We start from the raw sequence: 18,708 nt of genomic DNA, 5'->3' as shown, positions 1-18,708 counted from the left end.
GCTATTCAACTGTATACAACCATGCCAGCAAGGCAGGCCACAGACAATGTGATTTTCTTTCCTGCAACCATGGGCGTTGATGGGGGAATCCCTCCAGCGGAGCTATTGTGTTCTCCCAGCAGGGGTTGAGATGTGAGGAGCCGTCCCGGCCAGGAGAAAACAATGATTATTGCTAGTGGCTATAGTCACTGGCAATAATCGCATGTAAAAATCCCACAGGCTGGTTGTACCCAAGTCATAAAACAATCAAATTGGGTACAATACATACCTGCCCATAGATGGTTCAAATCTTGGCTGGTCCCTGCTGAATGAGCTGAGATTCAAATCATCTATGGCCAGCTTAAGTCTCTTTGAGCTGCAAAGCCTCCAGCCATATATACTGGAGGCCCTTCATTCAATTAGCAGGGAGCTTTAAAAACCCTTTAAAAGCAAAAGGCGATCATTGCTTGATCTTAACTGGTTGGGTGATAATCCTCCTGTCTACAATTTTTTGCAACCTAATGCAGACAGTCCTGAATGACTGATCCTGGGAAAATGTGATTAGTCAATTTGCACACTTTTGGTCAAATGCTTGCATGTCCCTAAAGGTTTCTACACACACAACCGAACTCCATTATAAAAATATTTGAGGATAAAGAAAAGTAAAAACATTATATATATATATATATATATATATATATACATACACACACACACACACACACACACACACACACACATATATATACATACATATACAGTGGGGCAAAAAAGTATTTAGTCAGCCACCAATTGTGCAAGTTCTCGCACTTAAAAAAGATGAGAGGGGCCTGTAATTGGCATCATAGGTAGACCTCAACTATGAGAGACAAAATGAGAGAAAAAATCCAGACAATCACATTGGCTGATTTGGAAAGAATTTATTTGCAAATTATGGTGGAAAATAAGTATTTGGTCACCTACAAACAAGCAGGATTTCTGGCTCTCACAGACCTGTACCTTCTTCTTTAAGAGGCTCCTCTGTCCTGCACTCATTACCTGTATCAATGGCACCTGTTTGAACTTGTTATCAGTATAAAAGACACCTGTCCACAACCTCAAACAGTCACACTCCAAACTCCACTATGGTGAAGACCAAAGAGCTGTCGAAGGACACCAGAAACAAAATTGTAGATCTGCACCAGGCTGGGAAGACTGAATCTGCAATAGGCAAGCAGCTTGGTGTGAACAAATCAACTGTGGGAGCAATAATTAGAAAATGGAAGACATACAAGACCACTGATAATCTCCCTCGATCTGGGGCTCCACGCAAGATCTCACCCCGTGGGGTCAAAATGATCACAAGAACGGTGAGCAAAAATCCCAGGACCGCACGGGGGGACCTAGTGAATGAGCTGCAGAGAGCTGGGACCAACGTAACAAAGGCTACCATCAGTAACACATGCCGCCAGGGACTCATATCCTGCAGTGCCAGATGTGTCCCCCTGCTTAAGCCAGTACATGTCTGGGCCCGTCTGAAGTTTGCTAGAGAGCATTTGGATGATCCAGAAGAGGATTGGGAGAATGTCATATGGTCAGATGAAACCAAAATAGAACGGTTTGGTAGAAACACAGCTCGTTGTGTTTGGAGGAAAGAGAATGCTGAGTTGCATCCAAAGAACACCATACCTACTGTGAAGCATGGGGGTGGCAACATCATGCTTTGGGGCTGTTTCTCTGCAAAGTGACCAGGACGACTGATCCATGTACAGGACAGAATGAATGGGGCCATGTATTGTGAGATTTTGAGTGCAAACCTCCTTCCATCAGCAAGGGCATTGAAGATGAAACTTGGCTGGGTCTTCCAACATGACAATGATCCCAAACATACCGCCCGGGCAACGAAGGAGTGGCTTCGTAAGAAGCATTTGAAGGTCCTGGAGTAGCCAGTCTCCAGATCTCAACCCCATAGAAAACATTTGCAGGGAGTTGAAAGTCTGTGTTGCCCAGCGACAGCCTCAAAACATCACTGCTCTAGAGGAGATCTGCATGGAGGAATGGGCCAACATACCAGCAACAGTGTGTGCCAACCTTGTGAAGACTTACAGGAAACGTTTGACCTCTATCATTGCCAACAAAGGATATATAACAAAGTATTGAGATGAACTTTTTGATATTGACCAAATACTTATTTTCCACCATAATTTGCAAATAAATTCTTTCCAAATCAGCCAATGTGATTGTCTGGATTTTTTTTTCTCATTTTGTCTCTCATAGTTGAGGTCTACCTATGATGCCAATTATAGGCCTCTCTCATTTTTTTAAGTGGGAGAACTTGCACAATTGGTGGCTGACTAAATACTTATATATATATATATATATATATATATATATACATACACACATACACACATACATATACATACACACACACATATTATATATATATATTCTTAATAGTCAGCTCTGCACATCCCAGCTTCCATTTAATGGTCAATTATCTGGGTCCTGATCAAAGCGAACCACAGCGAACGCTGTACCTATGGAAACATACTACAGAAAGTCAATAGCTTGAATCTTGTTTCTCTCTATAAAACAGGCCATAAAACAGACCACATTGATGAGCAGCTTAGTCTTGTCTGGGCTGGAAAAATAAAATGCAGAGACAAGCTGAGTCAGCCTGTGTTACATCAAATTATTTTTTTGTTCATCACTTCTGAACTCTCTCTCTGAACACTAATATAAATACACACACATAGTTTTTAATACTTTATGATACAAAATTTTCAAGTTCCAGGTAGCCAAATTATCGGAAACCTGTGCCAAAGAGGTATGAAGGCTGCCACTGCTGACATTTCCTTCTAAAAATACTAGGGCTTTTGGTTGCCATTTTGAACCAATGGCTTCACTGCTTTCTGAGTCACCGACAGACTGACCAGAGGAATTGGACTTCAGTCAAGGCTCCTAATCTGCATTTTTCGTCTACTTCCAAGTCAGGGATAGCCTGCATCAATACAAGAACTATGGGACTGTACCTTTTGAAACAAAGACGGAAGTAGTGCAGATTTTTGTGCGTCTTTCAAGGGACAGACAGGCAACTAGCATTTTAAGCCTCAGCTCAAACCGGTGCGTCTTGTAATTTGACAGTTCTAAATTGTATGACAAGTCACACCCCATTGCCGGCAATGGAACCGCTCATATTGCTGCAACTCATGTCGCAGTGATTATGAAAATGGTTCCTGCACTAGTTTTTGACAATTTCATTGCGATTTGCATATACTTCTGTTATATGAAGTTGCAATGAAATCAGCAGTGCAAAATGCACTGATATGCGGCTTTGAAATCGCGCTTTAGTGTGAATCAGGGCTTAAAGGAAATTCACTTAAGGTATGTTCACACCAACTGCCACTTATTTCTTTTTTTAACAAACTTTATTGGGATGTCATACAGACATCCCAAAGTTCAATTGTCGGCCTTGCGGTGAAAGGCAATGGACTGTACCACACTGTGCTTAAAAGTCCTATATGCAATGTAAAATTAATTTAAGTAGGAAAATCAGTCAGAGTTAAATGAAAGGTCATGAAAGTGATAATTCACAATGCAGCTCAGAAAGATGTCACTAATAGACAAGGAAACAGCTTTCAGTACCATAAAGTACCAAACAAATGAACCTTTGGAAGATGACCGCTTGAAAGACTGATGGGAAAACCACAAACCTGCTCATCTCGAAGAGGAATCGGTCCGCTTTGGCCATTCGATCCAACTCATGTTTGTGCTCCTCTAGCAAGTCAATATCACTCTTTTCTGGAACAAACTTCAGGAGCTGCAAAGATTTCACATATTGTCAATGGAAATATATACACTGTATTTACAATGTATTAAACTAGTCATTTTACACACCAGTGTCCACATTCCCATTTCACCTACACACCTCTAGCTTGCTCATAGAACTGCAGCTGAGCATCATTTAAATTACTGGGGCCCAACTGTGCTCAGGGTGGTATGTAGATACCATACTGCTACTTAACATAACTGAATAACATTTTTTTATAAAAGCTCTGACCCACGTGCCATGTGATTATTGTGCTAACAGTGAATGGGAGAACATACTACTGGTGAATGCATGCTGGTTGCCTTACAGATTTGCCCCTACTTTTAATTGTACAGTCCACCAATTGAAGAGATGATTTTATGCTTCTTGATCTACGAGTCTTCTGACCCACCCCAGCAGCTACTGCACACACTTTAACCTATAGTTAATTCGCTGAATTCAGCCATATATTTCCAGAGGTGATTAGAAGGGGGAAAACAAACTTAAAAAATATTAGTTTTAATACTCAGTGTTAACCCACCATACCCCTTAGTCTGCTGCTCTAGTAAGCTAGCCCACAAATGCCATGATGGTAAACACAGCCCTGCCTTTGCTCCCCCTCTTCTAAGCCCTAATCTAAAGACCATAGGCCCACCAATCATGACTTCAAATGTAAAGGGACACAAAATCAAAAAGAACTACACGAGTTGTCTGCTGCTTTTCCATTGGTGACCTATCCTCTGTCCACAACTAACCCGCTTACAGTATATTACTTATTCACAAATTGTATAACTACCGATATTTTTGGGGAATAATTATGTGACTGAAAGAACTCTATATTACTGTCCTCTCCCTCCCATATTGCTTCCCTTGCAGAATTCAATTGACTAATCTAGTACCCTTGAATGACAGCCCCCTCCCCCAACACATTGGAGGAGTATGTTCTGGAGGGATTTTAGGCACCCAACCCTTCCCAGGAGACAACAGCAATGTCAACTGATGCCTCCAGTGATGGGTAAAAACTGGGGCCAAGGCAAATTTTTATTTTTTTTCCCTAAGGGTTATTAGGCGACCTTCTTTCCTTTTTTTATTTTCTTCAGGGGGATGGCTGAAAGCAAAGCAGACCATGTATTTTTATAAATTGTGATTCAGTTTTCAGGATACCATCCATTGTAAGTGTTGTAGCTGTTAATATTTCATTAAATTAAATTTAATATCATTCACCCGTAATGTTACCTAAAAGTAAAACCTGATACAGCTGAAATTGTCCAACATCCTGACATTGTGCAATTATCTACGGCTTATCTGTCACTATTTGGTTTCTGAGAGGTATTTTCTCTGGATAAGAGATGACATGGCTGGAGGTATCTGTCATCCCCTCTGAAGGAAGGTCAGCATTGAAAAGACAGATAATCAGCATCAGTATTGCCTCTCACCTGTTCCAACATGTCTTTTGGTAGGTCTTCCTGTTCATCCATTGTCAAAATGGCACGCTTAATTTCATCATTCGACAGCTTCAGCCTGCAAGAATGCAAAGAGTGGAGCTCATATATAGAGTAATACATGTCACGGCACAGGACCATTAAAAGCATGCTACAATGACATGTGCTGAACAATGAACATGATAAAGTGAGAGACAGTTGCATTGGACAAAAGCTCTTGTAAGCTATGCTACAACCATCTGTAATAGCAATAAACAGACGCTGTCTTGACCATTCATTTCGACAACCACCTTCCCATAAGATTATATGTGCATGTAAATATTATAAGGCATGTTATTTATTGGCTACATAAAAGGCGATATAGGAGTGAGAGCAGGGGACCAGCACAGACAATAATTAGACATTCCCAGAAAAGAAGAGGGCTCTGCAAGAAGGTAGGGGGCTTTGCAAGTGGTCACATTCCTTAGCAAGCTTCAAGGCACCTTACAGGTGAAAGGAAAAATGCTACAAGTAATAATTTAAAAACTTGATTTTTCAATCCTTTTAACCTGCAATCTCTTAAACTGGTGATAGGGTCTATTTAATGTAAAGTTCAGCTCTACACAAAACAGGCATTCCATGCGTCTGCTGACAAAATCTCAAACTGGCTTCTCTGTGTCCAGACTCACAGTGGGGCGATCTCCCCATGAGAATACCAAGTCCAGCTTACAGCCATGACTACATCAAAAGAGGATGATGTACACCCCCTCCCCCTTTTCATCTCCCATAAAACATCTAATCATGGAGAAACCTGACAAGAAGAAAGTGACAATGTTGTCACAGATTGGTCACAAGGCATTGAGGTAGAACACTAAAGAAATCAAAGTCAGCATGCAACATACTGTAACTCACCAAAAACTAAAATACAGGGTGGAGTTGGTGTTTAAAAAAAAAAAAAAAAAAATCACAGAATATATTTGTGTGGACAGACATACAAGAAAAGGTAGGTGTTAATTGTTTTTTTGGTTTCAACACAATCTCCCGCTTTTAACTAGACTGGGGTTCTAATTGGTCATTTAGTGGGAAAAACAAATAATTCTTAAAGTCTATGTAAAGCCAATTTTGTTCTTGAGCTTTGGATAGACTAGGGAAGAGCTAAAGCCCTTGTAAGTTTATTTTTTGATGTTTGTGTCCCATTGAAGAAATTTATCATCACGTTTTCAACCAAGTTATTGTAGCTCACCAGTAAGACAGTTGTCACTGGGATAGGTGATCCCTTCGGAAGATTACCAAAAGAGATGGTGAGGGGAAATCACTGTAAACTTTTGTATTTCCCATCACTTTTTGTCAATGTAAGCAAGCCACGGATTATACAATTTTCTTTCTTTCCACCATGGGTGGAAGGAAAGAAAATCACTCGATTCCCTATTCCACAAAGCTAATGTATTCTGCTGGCAGAGAATCTGCAGAACATAATGATCACTGCTAGCAGCTATAGACACTGGCAGTGATCGCATGCAAAAAATCCGACAAACTGGTTGCACTGAAGTCAATTGATGGATCAGCTTCAGCCTGCACATAGATGGATCGAATCTTGACTGTTCCCTGCAGATATTCGATCCATCTATGGCAAACTTAGCAATGTAACAAGGACAAAAGTGCGGAGTGACACAGACAGGAATATAAAGCTAGAGTTTCAATATTTCCTCACTCCATCCAAATCTGAAAAGAAATGTGTATGTTGTATATCATGGAATTGCAATGGCATGACTGAGACCTCACACCCCCCCCCCCCCCCCTTTATAGCATGTCCCAGCATTACATTTTTTTCTTTTACCTTGTTCCTGTAATGACAAACCGCTTTTATTACTCACTTTGGTGTCATCACCAAGCTTATAAAGTTCTTACAGGAGTAGCTGCTGGGAGGAGGGGTCAACAGGGTATCCTATTCACTCTTACTGACATAAGCTTGCCCCCAGAACTACATCCCCCAAAGGTCCTTTCCTTATACACAGTATGTGGGCAGTTTCATGGAGTTCTAGGCAGCAATGCTTTGCTGGAACAAAATGAATATATGTAACTGGAGAGGGACAGGGAGGGGTGGAGGTAGATAGCAGAGTTCTGTAGTCCAGCAGAGGAGAACTCAGGCAGGGCTTACAAAGCTTCTTGAAATTTCAATAGAGCAGAGGCAGTAATGTCAGCCAAAAAGAAGTTGAAAGCTGACTAGTTTTCTGGCTGGATCAACCATTATTTTTACAGTACTTGCAGCTTAGAAGGATTAAAGATGGGGAAATGTGCATTGTACACACAGCGTATTGCAAAGACGTACTTTTTGCTACTATCACAAAAATATTGTATCTGACAACTGTGCGTGAGATATTGAATGACAAAAATAAAGATATTTACAAACTATTTCACATGGTCTTAAATATGATTGTCTCTATATTTACAGAGAAAGTTGGCTGTCCAGCCAAAGTAACTTACAGGTGAGCAATAATGGTCACTTTTTTCCCCCATAGTTTAAATCTGTTTTGCAAAAGACCAAGCATATCAACTATCAGCTGAAGGTCCACGTGAAGACGCATGACGTCAGTGAGCAGGTCGCCCCACCTCACATTATACCAGGCGCCATTCTTGTACAGCAGTAGTTAGACGTTGGCTCATGTAGTATTCACTTTTATTGCACAACTTGGTCTGAATGTATACAGACCAAGATGTAAAAAAAATATTAACCACATTTGTCAATATAAAATCTTTTTTGCAACAGCGGTCCTTAATGGCCATTCGATAAAATAAATAAAAAGGTTGCAAATCCACTACAAAAGTCTAAAAAGAGAGGCTTAATATTTGTAGTAACATTTTCTGGTACACACATACAAAACATCCATTTGGCAACCACAATACTGAACTTGTCCAAACTCAACATTTGCCATGTTAACAATTCCCAAGTTCACACATGTTAAAATATCTATTGTCTAGTAATAGGCCTGCAGGTAAAATACATAAACACAGATGGGGAGGGGTCCCACTCTGCACACTGCTGAAGCCTTGCCACAACTCAATCGTGTTTGAACTGTGCAGACCCCATACATGAATACATCATTAATTTGGTTAAAATGCAAGTAGCTGAATTTGACCCATTATCAGCCTCTTGAAGTTGTGTACAGCAGAGCTCAGACTGGGGAGGGAGAAGCAGCACAAGGAGCCAATCTGTTGCACTGCAATGCTCATTTACTTATAAGAACATGCTGACAGGAGGAGAGTGACAGAGACACCAACTCATCGGTGCGCCATTTCTCCATTCACTGTCCAGTCACAGACTGAGACCTGGAAGTGTTAAGCTGGCCATACACTATAATTTCAAATGAAAATTTGTAGGAAAATTCTTATCAGTACATTTGATTACTTAATGAATGCTGTCTGAATGTACATCAAAATTTTGTTTGCTTTTAACATTCGATTTTGGAGTTAATGGACTTTTGGAAGGAAAACCACATTCAATGTTAGAAGTGTGTCCATTTGAAAAAATTTACTATCCTGCTCCTTCTAATTTTTTTGTTACTGCCACCGATAACGAACACCAGCGTGACCTCACTAATGGTTAGAAAATCAAACGGTCATTTAAAAAAAAAATGACATTTTTCAAATGAAATTCTACTAGTGTATGGCCAGCTCATCTTATCTGCAGCAGACAAAATTCGGGCCTCCTGCCCCACTAGTCAGTGCTGTGCCACGCGGCACAGCTGTGTAATTGTCAGTACAGCAGGGACAGAAATACAAATCCTTTGGCCGATAAACGCCCATATCTGTATTTTACTGTCTGTCTGAAGTTCAGCTTTAATCTTCAATATGTAGTTAACATTTTCACATAAAAAGTACATTGCCTGCTTCAAATAAAGCAGATATTTCAAGAAAACGTTGAATGAAATGGGACAATGGCATCTCTTTAAGTATGCATTATTTATCTATGCACATGTTTCTACAAACAAGTTGTTTGTAACACAACAGGGAATATTGCTTTGTTACTCTGTATACATTGGCAATGGATATATACAAGTCTGTTGTTCTTGGCAGATGGTAATGGCTGAGGGGCGTTTGTAGAGGTGGGGGAGGGAGGTGGAACACATTAAGATCAAAGCCAGCAAGGTCTAATCACTGAAAACAATGGCAGTTTATGAAATAATCCCTTAGGTGTTTAATTTCCGTAGCACGCTCTAGCACAACTTTTAGTACTTCAAGATCTGTTTACTTTAAACAAACAAAAAATCTCATGTTCTAGCAAGGATACTCTGTTCTTTTCCAGGCAAAAAAAGCACATTTGGGTCGAATGCCCTGCAATGCTTTAAATAAAAACTGTCTGTATAGTCCCCCAGTAACCGGATTCATGGACTTCTCCAAGCCTCCTCCATGCATAGGGGCTCATGTATACGGGTGCAAAAAGAGCACTTTCAGATCCGTACAGACTTTTTTTATGTATCTGAACACTACTCTATTATAACCAATGTGTACAACTTTTTTTTTTATGATCTGAGCTCAGCTCTGTTATAGTCAATGTGTACGTTTTTTTTTTAATGATCTGAACACAGCTGTATTATAGCCAATGTATACAGGTTTTCTTTTTTATGGATCTAATCACCCCTCTATTATAGCCAATGTATCCTTGGACATAGCAGTGTCCAGCTCTGTAATCTAGAGCAGCATTCAGCAACAATAAACACTGCCCAAATTCTGTGTTTGAGATGAGTATTTTGGAGTAACTTCTGCCTATACAGTTGAAAACCTGAATACATTTGTGTACATGCATGAATGCAATCTAGTGGAGTAAAAGAGTATATAAAGAATTATACGCTTTTAAATTCTGTATGGACAGGTATATGCATCAAAAACACAAGCAATTTAAATGCAATTACAAGCGCTTTGGCAGTACTAGGATCGTTGGCTCGAATCCCAACTACGGCACCACCTGCATGGAGTTTGCATGTTCTCCCTGTACCTGCGTGGGTTTCCTCTAGGTACTCCGGTTTCCTCCCACACTCCAAAGACATGCTAGTAGGTAAATTGGCTCCTGTCTAAATTGGTCCTAGTATGTGAATGCATGAATGTGAGTTAGGGACTTTAGATTGTACGCTCCTTGAGGGTTAGGGACTGATGTGAACGTACAATATATATGTAAAGCACTGAGTAAACTGACGGAGCTATACAAGTACCTGAAATAAATACATATATTTTTATGCCTGTATTTACACCCATGTGCATAAGTTAGGTTAGAGAGCAAAGGGGCAAAACAGAGTTTTGCATGTTTATCAGACTTTTTTTTAAATAATACATTTACATTACCTTACTATAAATGAGACACTGACATTCATAAACATGCAAGTAAGTTATTTGCATGGGACAAACATCTACTAAAAAAAAAAAATGTCGTTTCAAAACTTCAACTGACATGGGTTGTCCTCCAACCATCAAAGTCAAGAGAGGTTGGATTTTTTTTTTTTTTTTTTTTTTTCTTAACAACCACTTCTATTGCCATGTCCATGATATGGGCACTATAGGCCAAACGTCTATACCTGTCAAATTCAGCCAGAACTGTGACTGGACAAATCTGCAACAGATTGAACCACTGATGATAAAGTCAAATAAGTGTCCGTTGGCCAGATCTCACATATGTCCCACTTACAACTACACATCCAAGTTAATTTTTCTTGTACACCCTATTGCTAGAATTCTCTTAGGGGAAAGAAAGTCTGAATAATCCAACATAGAGCTTTCTGCTGCATTATTAGGGAAATGAAATGTAATGTACAAATTCAAGAAGAACCCATTGTTTGTGAAAGCACTTACTACTGAACAAACATCCCTTTGATTAATACATTCTAATTCTCTAATCCTTTAGAGAAATGGAGATTTCTGGTAAGCATGTGGCAACCTCTTTACATAACGGAGTTCAGACGCACAAAGCCAAATCCATAATGGCATGGTTAGAATAGTTTGGTGTAGAGAAGCTCAAACGGCCTACACAAATTTTAACCCTAACAAAAACCTTTGGAACACCGACTACCAGGTCTTCTTGTCCAACATCATCACCTAACCTCACGTTGTTGTTTTTTTGTGCACAATGGGCACAAATTCCTACAAACACATTACAAAACCTTGTGGGAAGGCCTTCTCAGGAGAGTTGAGACTGCTATAGGCATATTAATCCCCATGGCTTTGGAATAGGATATCCAACAAGCTCATATATGTGTTAATAGAAAGAAGAGGTCCAAGCGCTAAGACCCAGATGTATGGGGGCCACTTGCCCACTGCTGCTAGTGTCACACTGAGGAAAGTGATGCATGAATACAAAAAAAAAAAAAAAAAAAAAACAGTGCTGAGGAAACTGTGTCTTTAAATCAATATGAACCCCACATCGATTCTATAAGGGGTATGCCTTTATTTGAACAAACTTCATTAAATTAAAATTCATCCAGAGCAAGGAGGTATAGCCAAGGCATAACAGGGTGGAATGTCCGCTTACCTACATCCCCAGGCCGGGAAGTGATGGTAAACACAGTGTGTTACTGTCCCGGCCAGGGACCGCAGTGCTCTAAAAGTGACGTCACAACAACCGGGGAGGAAGCGGAAGTCAGACACTGGGTATGGACCGCAAGCTTGGCTGGTAACCATGAAAATGCTTTTCACGCACATGTGCTTTGTCAAGTCTAGGAGATCAGTGGTTACCAGCTTTATTTATTATGGGAATAAGTTCCGGATGACTTCTGGATGCATACCCCTTATGGAATCGATGTGGGGTTCATATGGCTTTAAAGCCACAGTTTCCTTAGTGCTGTTTTTTTCATAATTCTTCTGCTCAGGTTCCCCAATATTTTGACTATACAATGTATTGTATACAGATTCACACTTCCACAGGGGAATTCGTTGCCTTGGCATGTTAAGCTGCTGTTTTGGGGCTACATAATCACCTGCTTACCCCATCTTAGCTTCCTAAATTTCTTTTGGCCATTAAGGTTATTTCTGCTTTCTGGATGCAAGAATCTAATATAAAAAGCCAATGAAAAGGTTATTTTTTTATAACTACCTTTATATGAATTCCCAAATTGTGTTGTATTTTCTGCAAATTGGTAAAATGTATCCCAAGATGATGCAGCACATTGGGTTCAATTGTTTTTGCTATATAAAAGTATTGCCAGCCAGTGTAAAAACTATGAAAAATGAAATAATCACCTCTTTCCTAAAGTGTGATGGAAAACTAAAATAAGGCTATAAACTGAATATTAAAAATTATATAAATCCCTTTTAACTATAAGTGGAAATGTGCCAAGATTTTGCCTGAAAAATGAAACCGTATAATCAAAACTTCAGCACACAATTATGCTGTATTTTCATCTTTGGCAAAGAAAAATGAAAGGGGCGTGATTGCGTCATCTATCATCTTACTTGTGGGGAGTGTCAGCCATGTTGATTTTAGCATTATTTTGTTTGGCATCACCTAAATGAAGCACAAAGGTCACTTGATGTCTGGGTAGTGCAGCCATGACATCATTGTACGGACTCTCAAGATTGGGGTGAGAAAGATTTGTGACAAAAAAAAAAAATAATAATGTAGATGTGGTCTCTCACACAATACTAAAAAGTGTTGCCTTTTAAAAGCCACACAAGTGGTGCTTAAATTTATATAAAATTAGAAAAATTTATATATTACACATTCACTAAAGCTAGAGCCCACCTTCCTTTCACTAGAGCCTATACTTGCAGCTGCCACCCACCACTCCTCTGAGTACTCTGGCATACTATTGGACGCCTATGCATGATCACTTATCCTCCCATAATGCAATGCTCTGTGCCTAGGCATTAAGTCATTAGGCCTGAGCACTCTAACATGGGGAGTATAGAGCAAAATGTCAACTTTTCTTCCAACCTCATTCTTGCCCAGAATTTTGAGGAGATGCCAGCAGTGATCAGGATGCAAATGGAAGCAAGGTTGTATGAGCACCATAAAGGTACCTACTGTACAGTAATGATGGCGGGGAACGGGATATTTTACTACCGTCACACTTGGCAATAAAGGATTTTTTACATTTACTATACAGCAGTGTAACCTACTCTGTCTAAAAAGGCAGTTGAGACTAAGTTCAGATTAAGCAGAGGCCACGTCTGCTGTCCTTTGAGTTTTAGGTGGAAAATTATTCACATGCAGAAAATACCATGTCCACAATCATTTTAATAATTCAGGGCCACTTTTTACTCTGTCTGGGGCCACAGGAAATAAGGGTGCTATATAACAATTTATACTCTTAAAAGCAAAATCCTTGTCTTAAATACAGACACTACAGGGTGTCTGCTATTACATCTATTAGCCAGAAAACCATCTGTGCCTCCCCAAAATTGGTTTCAGGTTGTTACTAAAGCTAGCTATGGATTATACAATTTTCTTGGTCAATTTCCTTTATATTTACCTTCAACTATGTAGTACAAGGGCCTGACTGACTGCATACAAATTGAAAGTGTTTAGGTTTGACTTCAAATAATATGGTTTTCATAAATCTAAAGGGATATTGTACAAGAAAATTGTATAATATATGGCCAGCCTTCGGGCTTGATTTCGGGAATATGACACACCCACCCCCCATTCCCATGTCCAATGAGCGAGTCTCAGGATGCACTCACACTGGGCATGGTTGAAGTGCACCATGACCGAGTTAGATTGTCCCCTCTTCCAAACTGGTCTGCACTCACACTGGGCTCATAAGTACTCCCAGGCACACCCATATCATCACCTCTGTCATCCAGACCAGAGTGATCCCTGCTTCTGTGTTCCACCATCTATACAGCATTTTGTTCTCAGGCAGTTTGCATTCACACTGAACAAACCTTAACAGGTCACAAGTAAACCGTCCCCAGGAACAACTCTTCCAAGTGGTCCTGGTCACTGTACACTTACCCAGTCATGGACAAAGTTTGGAGCACTCAAACCACACAAACTGGACCAGGGGTAGAACCATGCACCCTTAGTGGCCAACAAGCCATTCGCATGTTTATTTGGATGAATTCCTATTGTTTTTTAAGATTTGTTTTTGCAATGAACTACACTCAGCTAACATTGAATTGAAAAACTTTACAGGCAACATATTTTCCCCCAACACACCTCTATGCAGATATTATAATTATGACTTGTTTATAAAAAAAAAAATGATTTTGACAAGGACATGTAATTTGTCCTGAAGAAAGCAGCACAACTCCTATTGTGGACACTTTTGGAAGTAATTAAGGCTAATAAAACCCAGTAATGCTCTCTTCAGATCCAAAACATTACAATAAAATTTGGGCCACCAGATGTGTAAACCGCAATTAAAAAACAACAGAAATTGTAACTGAGGCTAGCAGAGGTTTCGGTCTTTTTTCATGGACAATCACACCTTTGTGACCATCCAGACAGGAAGATTAAAGTAATTCATTATTTCCGACACAAAAAGATTAAGGTGTGACCTAAACTGAAAAAAATACAAAACTCCCAATTTATTTTTAGTTTTCTTCTATAAAAACAGGATATTTTGAGCACAATGACTGTGCTACCCACAACAACCAGATTATATTGGGAAGGTGACAACCTCCACAACAGAATGAAGTCTGGTGTTGGAAAACCTTCTTCGTTCTGATTTTTCTTTTATCAGGCTGTGCGTGAAATAGCAATGAACCTAGAGCAGGTGATTTTTCAAATACTTCTCCAGCATGAGAAAGATTTTCCAGAACACATGATTACCAACAACAGGTCTGACACACTACAGCAATGTCTGCGTGAACAACTGAAGTTCTGAGTAGGTGGGCTCTGTGTGTCCTGTAGGAATTTTGCCAGTTCATCTTCAGTTTTGACTGCAGTGTCTTCTTTATGCTAAATAAATCTCCAGCAAAATGGTTTTTCAGGCTTTCCACATGCGAGTGGCAGCAATGGGACTGCAGTGTGTGTTTCAGCAGCACAATCTCCATGATCACCAGCAAGGTACTGTGGTGGACTGATGAAGTACAGCATCACAGAGTTATGAGTTGGTTTGACCACTTAAAAGTAGGTAGAGTGTGCTCCCTGTGTACATCTTAGTGCTTAACCACTTCAACTTTTACCCCCTTCCTGTCCAGGCTAATTTTCAGCTTTCAGTGCTATCACACTATGAATGACAATTGCGCGGTCATGCAACACTGTACCCATATGAATTATTTAGCATTTTTTTGAGACAAAGTTTTTTTTTGGTGGTATTTATTCACCACTGGGATTTTTATTTTTTTTGCTATATAAATGAAAAAAAGTCCAAAAATTTTGAAAAAAAGTGTTTCTTATAAAAATTTTCAAATACTTTTTCTTCATAAATCTTGGCCAAAATTCATTCAGTTATCTTTATAGTAAAAAAAAAAAAACCCAAATCAGTTCATAACCAAAAATTATAATTTTTCAACATTTTTTTTACATTTCTATTTAATTTTTTTTATATTTTTTTTTTACATACTGTCACCCTAGCAGTACAGTGTCACCATAGTGACACTGTACTACTTGTGGGGGGTGAAGAAGATTTTTTTTTTTTCTTACATTCTTGCAGCCATTGAGAAATACTGTGAGAGCTGTGATTGGTCACAGCTTGTCACATGGTACAAGGCTGTTGTGAATAGCCCTGTACCATGTGACCTCTGATCATTCACAGAATTCACACGTAGTAAGCAATGATGTCAGGAAGTGACATCTTGCTTACTACTATTCATGTGATCACTGATTGGCCAATCAGTGATCACATGATCGGGACCTTACACAGAGGTCTCGTTCAGCGATCGGTGTTCCGCTGTGTCTTCCAGACACAGCGGGCACCGCATCATGGTGCTGCGCGCTCCGAGGGAGCGCGCACAGGCTAAAACGCCGGGTGCCGTTTATGAATGGCAACCCACTCCTGCACTGCTCCCGTCCAGCCGTTTATATACATGGGCTGGACGGGAAGTGGTTAAGGCCCCAATATTTTATTTTGACTGCAGTGTACCTCAGTAGAATGTTAACCACCTCCCGTCCGCCATATAGTCCAATGACGGGCGCAAGGTGGTTCTCTCGTTCTAGGAGGACGTCATATGACGTCCTCCCATTCTCACTGCACATACGCGGCTCAGGGAGCGCACAGCGCGGCGATCGGCGGTGCGCTGTGTCCCTCGGACACAGCGGATCACCGATCACGGAAAGAGCTGAAGATATCGGCTCAGTCATGTGATCAGCTGTGTCCAATCACAGCTGATCACATGTAAACACGGAAATGCCAATTATCGGCATTTCTCTCCTCACGAGCTGTCACGCTGACAGCTCGAGAGGAGAGCCGGTAATCGGCTTTCCGCGGAGAGGCATGTACACTGATCATCAGGGCACTGATGATCAGTGTGCCCTGATGATCAGTGTAGCCCCAGCAGTGCCAGCTGTCAGCGCCGATCAGTGCCACATATCAGTGCATACCAGTGCACATCAATGCCACATATCATTGCCCATCTGAGCTGCCTTTCAGTGTCTTCCAACAGTGTGCATCAGTGCCGCCTAACAGTGTGCATCAGTGCCGCCTAACAGTGTGCATCAGTGCCGCCTAACAGTGTGCATCAGTGCCGCCTAACAGTGTGCATCAGTGCCGCCTAACAGTGTGCATCAGTGCCGCCTAACAGTGTGCATCAGTGCCGCCTAACAGTGTGCATCAGTGCCGCCTAACAGTGTGCATCAGTGCCGCCTAACAGTGTGCATCAGTGCCGCCTAACAGTGTGCATCAGTGCCGCCTAACAGTGTGCATCAGTGCCGCCTAACAGTGTGCATCAGTGCCGCCTAACAGTGTGCATCAGTGCCGCCTAACAGTGTGCATCAGTGCCGCCTAACAGTGTGCATCAGTGCCGCCTAACAGTGTGCATCAGTGCCGCCTAACAGTGTGCATCAGTGCCGCCTAACAGTGTGCATCAGTGCCGCCTAACAGTGTGCATCAGTGCCGCCTAACAGTGTGCATCAGTGCCGCCTAACAGTGTGCATCAGTGCCGCCTAACAGTGTGCATCAGTGCCGCCTAACAGTGTGCATCAGTGCCGCCTAACAGTGTGCATCAGTGCCGCCTAACAGTGTGCATCAGTGCCGCCTAACAGTGTGCATCAGTGCCGCCTAACAGTGTGCATCAGTGCCGCCTAACAGTGTGCATCAGTGCCGCCTAACAGTGTGCATCAGTGCCGCCTAACAGTGCCAGTGCGTGCCGCCTAACAGTGCCATCACTGATGGGCCTTTCAGTGCCCATCAGTGATACCTGTCAATGCCCATCAGTGCCACCTACCAGTGCAGCCTATCAGTGCCAATCATTTTCAGTGGTTTTTGGTTTAAGAAAAAATAAAAAACCCAGAGGTGATTAAATACCATCAAAAGAAAGCTCTATCTAAAATGATAAAAATTTCATATGGGTGCAGTGTTGCATGACCGCGCAATTGTCAAAGTGCGACAGCGCTGAAAGCTGGAAATTGGCCTGTAAGTGCCCAGTAGGCTAGTGGTTAAAGCTGAACTCAAGGCAAACAGCTAAGATACACATAACCCATGTGATTCACCTACCAAGGGATTTGTTTCTCCATCCAGTCTGGAGATATATAAAAACCCAGACTGATGGTACTAGATCAGGGGTGGGCAAACTTTTTGACTTGAGGGCCGCAATGGGTTCATATATTGGACCCGGGGGCCGGACCAAGAGTAGATGAATGATGTGTATGTGTCATCCATAGTAAGTATAGTAATATTCCCCCATAGTAAGCATAGTAATTAATCCCCCATATAGTAATTCATCCCCCCATAGTAATTCATCCCCCATAGTAATTCATCCCCCATATAGTAAATTCATCCCCCATATAGTAATTCATCCCCCATATAGTAATTCATCCCCCATATAGTAATTCATCCCCCCCATAGTAATTCATCCCCCATATTAAGTCCCCAAGTCCCCCCTGTGTCAATTCACTTACCTTTGCTCCGCACGTTCCTCTCGCCGTGTTCCGGCGCCGTTCCGGTGTAGCATGAAAATCTGTCTCCTATGAGGATCTGTCCCCCTCGACGTATCTGCGCATGTGCCAGTTTCAGGCATTAGCAGCCGATCGGCGATCTCCGGCACATGCGCAGATACGTCGAGGGGGACAGATCCTCATAGGAGACAGATTTTCATGCTACACCGGTCCTCAGGGCGGACTGTGAGAGGAGCCTAGCGGGAGCCTAGCTCCGCGGGCCGGATTAAAGGGTCCGCCAGGCCGTATACGGCCCGCGGGCCGTAGTTTGCCCATTGCTGTACTAGATCCTTAGGAAGGTACACTTGGGTAATAACTGATGTATGTGACAGAAATGTGTCAGGTTTTCTATCAGTTGCTGAACTAGGGCTGAGTGTTCACAACACAGAGTATAAATTTTCAATTTGAGTCCTTACCAGCCGATACGATTTCATTAAAGCCCTAATGAAGGAGAAAAAGTGTAGTCCTCAAAACACGCTGGCTGTAGCGCCTGC

At 41.3% G+C, this 18,708-nt stretch overlaps 1 protein-coding gene across 3 annotated transcripts in view; it reads right to left on the bottom strand.

The window, feature by feature from the left end:
* DAAM1 (dishevelled associated activator of morphogenesis 1) overlaps positions 1–18,708 on the bottom strand; it is a 268,997-nt gene that overhangs the window by 38,764 nt on the left and 211,525 nt on the right. For all 3 annotated transcript variants that reach the window (XM_089676532.1, XM_089676535.1, XM_089676533.1), the window contains 2 exons: positions 5,206–5,290; positions 3,675–3,781 (listed from right to left, as the gene is read on the bottom strand). In XM_089676532.1, the coding sequence (XP_089532658.1) occupies positions 3,675–3,781; positions 5,206–5,290 (192 nt within the window). The remainder of the gene's footprint in view (positions 1–3,674; positions 3,782–5,205; positions 5,291–18,708) is intronic.

This window comes from Staurois parvus, unplaced genomic scaffold (assembly GCF_062004578.1).
Source record: "Staurois parvus isolate SC_StPar_1 unplaced genomic scaffold, SC_StPar_1.0 ptg000171l, whole genome shotgun sequence".
NCBI lineage: Eukaryota > Metazoa > Chordata > Amphibia > Anura > Ranidae > Staurois > Staurois parvus.
This window is presented reverse-complemented; position numbering and strand designations above follow the sequence as displayed.